At 39.5% G+C, this 4370-nt stretch overlaps 1 protein-coding gene across 5 annotated transcripts in view; it reads left to right on the plus strand.

Annotated features, from left to right (window-relative positions):
- Window positions 1–4370, plus strand: part of DDR2 (discoidin domain receptor tyrosine kinase 2) — a 165578-nt gene that overhangs the window by 142950 nt on the left and 18258 nt on the right. For all 5 annotated transcript variants that reach the window (XM_017881702.1, XM_017881711.1, XM_017881731.1 and 2 more), the window contains one exon: window positions 3040–3250. In XM_017881702.1, coding sequence (XP_017737191.1) covers window positions 3040–3250 — 211 coding nt within the window. The remainder of the gene's footprint in view (window positions 1–3039; window positions 3251–4370) is intronic.

The following is a 4370-nucleotide window of genomic DNA, read 5'->3' on the forward strand; positions in this document are numbered from 1 at the left end:
GGCTGCAGCAGCTGACCAGCACCGATTGTCCGGCACTCCCTAGTGAGATGACCCCAGTACCTCAGTTGAAAATGCAGAAATCACCGGTCTTCTGTGTCACTCGCGCTGGGAGTTGGAGACTGGAGCTGTTCCTATTCGGCCATCTTGCTCTGCCCCCCCCACCCCCCGCTCCTTTCTTTTTCTTAAGCCACTGTTGCCCCAGGAGTAAAAGGCACATTGCAAACATTTTTTAATGGTTGGAGTTAATTGAGCCTACCAAGAAACATAGGAATGAAGCCAGAAAAGAATTAGCTAAGTCTGTTTTCTCATTTTTAGAGTGGAGATGTTGGAACCTCCCTAACCTTCCTCAGAAATGCAGAAAACTCTTCTTAATACATTGAATCTCAACTCAGGCATTTTCCTTGAAGATTCTGATTCACTGGATTTTGGGTGGAGTCCAGGCATCCATACTTAAAAAAAAAAATTAACAAGTGTTTCTGATGCACATTCAAGTTTAAGAATTACTCTCCTAATGCCAAGCTGAAATTTCTGATAATGCTGTTGAAGTTCCTTCTCATTTTTTTCACTTTGCTTGTGTGTTTGGTGTGTGTGTGTGTGTGTGTAGAAAAACATCCAGCTTCATTAATGTTCAAGTCAAGTTTCTCACTACTGTATTTCTACTTTTGTTCACTTGATGGTTATGATTATGTATCCCTCTGAGTCCCTCTTTAGACTCTGTCTATGCCAAATGATCTGAACAACTTTTTACATTGTCTAACACTTTACAGGAAGCAGACTTTTTCCTCGTGCATAATTTTATATACACCTCATTGAGTAATAACTCTTAGGTATTGTTATATTTAACTATTTTTCTGATGAGAAAATGTGATGTGCTTAAGGTCATACAACTGGTGTCCAGTCTTCCATGCTTTTTCCAGTTGTTAATATTGAAATGCATTGATTTCTTTCTACATTCATTTCATCAAAGATGGAATATCTATGACTTGTCTTGCTTTCTTGGACCAAATAGCAACTCACTGCTGCTTAGTGTCTGATTCTTTTGGGGCCTGCTGATGATTAAGTATTTATACATTTGGCCATGGTCACCTCTCCTGGTCAATGAGTTCCTCTCATTAGACATGGACTAGGAGAGGCCACAGAAACTCTGAGCTGTGGGGCTTTGAACTGCCTCCTGAGGACAGGAAACAGGAAGAAGGAGAAATCCTGATTGATTTCTGTGTTTGGGGGTGGGGTGTCAGAGGAGACCAATGCCTGTATGGGACCTCTATTCCAGAGGAGAGGAAAGGGCACCATGAGAATGGGCTTGAGTCTCCAGAGCGTTCTAGATGTAGGATGGGAGAAAAATGGCTCAAATCAGGGGTAAGGAGGAGCAATCCTGATGAGTAGCCTGCAATTCCTTCTGACCTGTGCCACCCTCAGGTTCCTGAGATGGTTGATGTTTGTTTTAAGGTTTTTAGGCAGGAATATTTCATGAAAGAGGTCTCCTTGCTTCCCACAAGTATGTCTACCAGTCTGAAAACACTTAAAGCTTTCAATTCACAAATAGCCACAGAAGACTGAAAGACAGAATGCACAGAGACTCACTCACTGTCATGAGGTGTCTCAAGGCATGAATGAGGCAAATATCAAAACTTTTCCTCCTTTAGAATGCTGGAACACACTAGTGTTTAATGAGGTATTCCAGAGTGAGGGTGGTGGTGAACTGAAGATTCATTGAACTGCTTGAAGAGGATATGTAACCTTCTTAAATTGTCTGTTAGGACCACATTTTAGCCAAGGGAGGAGGGTATGTGTTCTCTACTCTATGAGCTCTTTTTCTCTTTATGTGAGCCACAATTTACCACACTTCTCTGAGTCTTTATTCTGAGGCCTGTTGGAATATCTTCATGGGCTAAGAGAGAAATGTTGGAATCTCCAGGTAAAAGGTAGAGCAAACATTTTGCCCTTGAATATTTAACTTGGTTCTCTGAGAAATTCTACCCCTGTACACCCTGAGTAAGATGACTCAAGGTGCTCTGGAATGACACCCAGGATTTCTTCCTGGGAACAAAATTTTATGTGAAAAATCATTGAGTACACACATACATTCTAAGAACATTACTTAACTTAGCTGTAGACTGTAGCACTGTTTGTAGGATACTTTTGATGGTGTCCTCAACAGTCCCTCTTTGAGAGATTCAACCCACATATATTGAGTACCTACTTTGTTCTGAGCTTCATGCTTAGTACTGGGAATATTACTGCAAAAAAAGACCTTTCAGTCTAGTGGAAAAGTGCACATCTAAGTTTTGCCATTGAGCACCCAAGCTGTGTTTGTTGGAATGGAGCATTTTACATGCTTAAACTCAAATAGTCACATACATGCAAATGTTGGCATTTTCCTTTTGATGCAGCTGGCAGGTTATATTAGATAAGATACCACAGAAATAGTTGCTTTGTTGTTCTCCCTCCCTTATTAGGTGTAAGTCACATTGTTACCTCTGGACACCTAGGGCTTTCCTGTTCCATATTGTAGCCATTTTAATTTTGGTTAGTGAAAATATGGGTCAGTGGTGGGTATTATCCTAATTTAGGGTGTCAGAATGATCAATTAGAACTATTGATTCATCATGTTATAGCACATTTATTAAGTTAATAAAAAATTTATGTCTATCCCAAAACCAAGCAGTTAAAGGGTAAGCCAGCAAAACCCATCATTTAATAAAACATAGAAAACTCTATAAGATTGAGATATTTGGCTACCGATAGGTTCTTATAGCATCATGGAGATAATCCTTTCTTTTTTTTTAAGTGTTTCAGAAAGCACATCATAGAAATTAGAAGATCAAATTCTGCCTTGAAGAAATGAAGGATTATTCTAAGTTTCTACAACACAGGCATCTGTGGACCCAGACTGCATCCCTAGCATGTCCAGTGTCACTGGGGTTAAACAGTAGTAAAGAGTTATTTCATTTGCATGGAAGAGCTGAGTTTAAGAAGGGGAGGAATTGACCATCTCTTTTGTGCCAGCGTGTCTTTCTCCTTGTTATTCTCTTCCAGGCTTCTCGGAGGATGCTGGATGATGAAATGACAGTCAGCCTTTCCCTGCCAAGTGATTCTAGCATGTTCAACAATAACCGCTCCTCATCACCTAGTGAACAAGAGTCCAACTCGACTTACGATCGCATCTTTCCCCTTCGCCCTGACTACCAGGAGCCATCCAGGCTGATACGAAAACTCCCAGAATTTGCTCCAGGGGAGGAGGAGTCAGGTGATTATGACGTGGTGGGCAGGGAGTCGAGGGAGAAACCTCGACAAGCCTCAGGTAGGAATGACACACCTGCTCCCAGTTAACTGTATCTATTTTTAGTCTCTACTAACCTCCTGAGAAGTCCACATTCTCTTTCTAGATTTGGTCTGCAGCTGCTCCTGGCCCAATTTGAGCACCTCTCCCCTGCTACTGAATATAAGATGTGTGGAGGGATCCACATACCAGAAAATGAAGAAAAAAAAATAAAACATGTGAATTAGGTGTTAACACCACAAGAACCTAAACAGTCCAACCAGTCTAACCTCATTTCACATGTCAGGAAAGTGAAAAAGCCCGGACAGAGTATTCATCTAACACCAAATTTCATGAGTAGGTAAAGGCAGGACTAGATTTTCACCTGGAGAAATAAATCAATGAAGCTAAAGACATTCCAGAATTCCCAGTGGTGTAGCCATTTAAATAACTAAAATAAGTAACTACTTGAGTTATCTGTTTTTTGGTAATTTCTCTTTGGTAAACATTTATTAGGGTAATATGAGATTTTATTATGAGAGTAAAATATTTCTCGCCTTTTCTCAATAAAAGCATTGAAATAAAACAGGTAAAATAGTAAGTAGTGTCAGTTCATTCAAACTTCAATGTCTTTTAAAAAATGATGCAGAGTCATATCAGAAGGGAAGCTGGAGTCACCTCTTTAGCTCAGAGCAACTTTTCTATAAGGTCATCAACCTGAGGGACCCAAGCCAGTAGAAAATACTTTGTGGTGTTGAGGAGAGAGGAGCTAGGCCTGAGCTGAATGTAGAAGCAGACAGGACTAAATTCAAGAGCATAAGATTTTACAGGAAGGAGCCTGAAGGGGTCTTTTCAAAGGATAAAAGGAAACTTGCATCTATTTTATTATTCAATGGACAGAAGACATGAAAAAGCATGCTAAATTCAAGTAATTTCACAGAGGCAGCAAGAACTAAGGATATAAATTGATTTGTTTCTTAAGGTGAATGGAAGTAATTTACCTATTTCCTAAGTTTAAAACATTCCCCACCACAAATTTTAATGTTTTTTTTTAAATTAAAATATGTTTTTTTTTTTTTTTAAAAGATTTTTTTTTTTTTTTTTTTTT

Source organism: Rhinopithecus bieti, unplaced genomic scaffold, assembly GCF_001698545.2.
Source record: "Rhinopithecus bieti isolate Rb0 unplaced genomic scaffold, ASM169854v2 scaffold_1348, whole genome shotgun sequence".
In the NCBI taxonomy this organism is placed as follows: domain Eukaryota; kingdom Metazoa; phylum Chordata; class Mammalia; order Primates; family Cercopithecidae; genus Rhinopithecus; species Rhinopithecus bieti.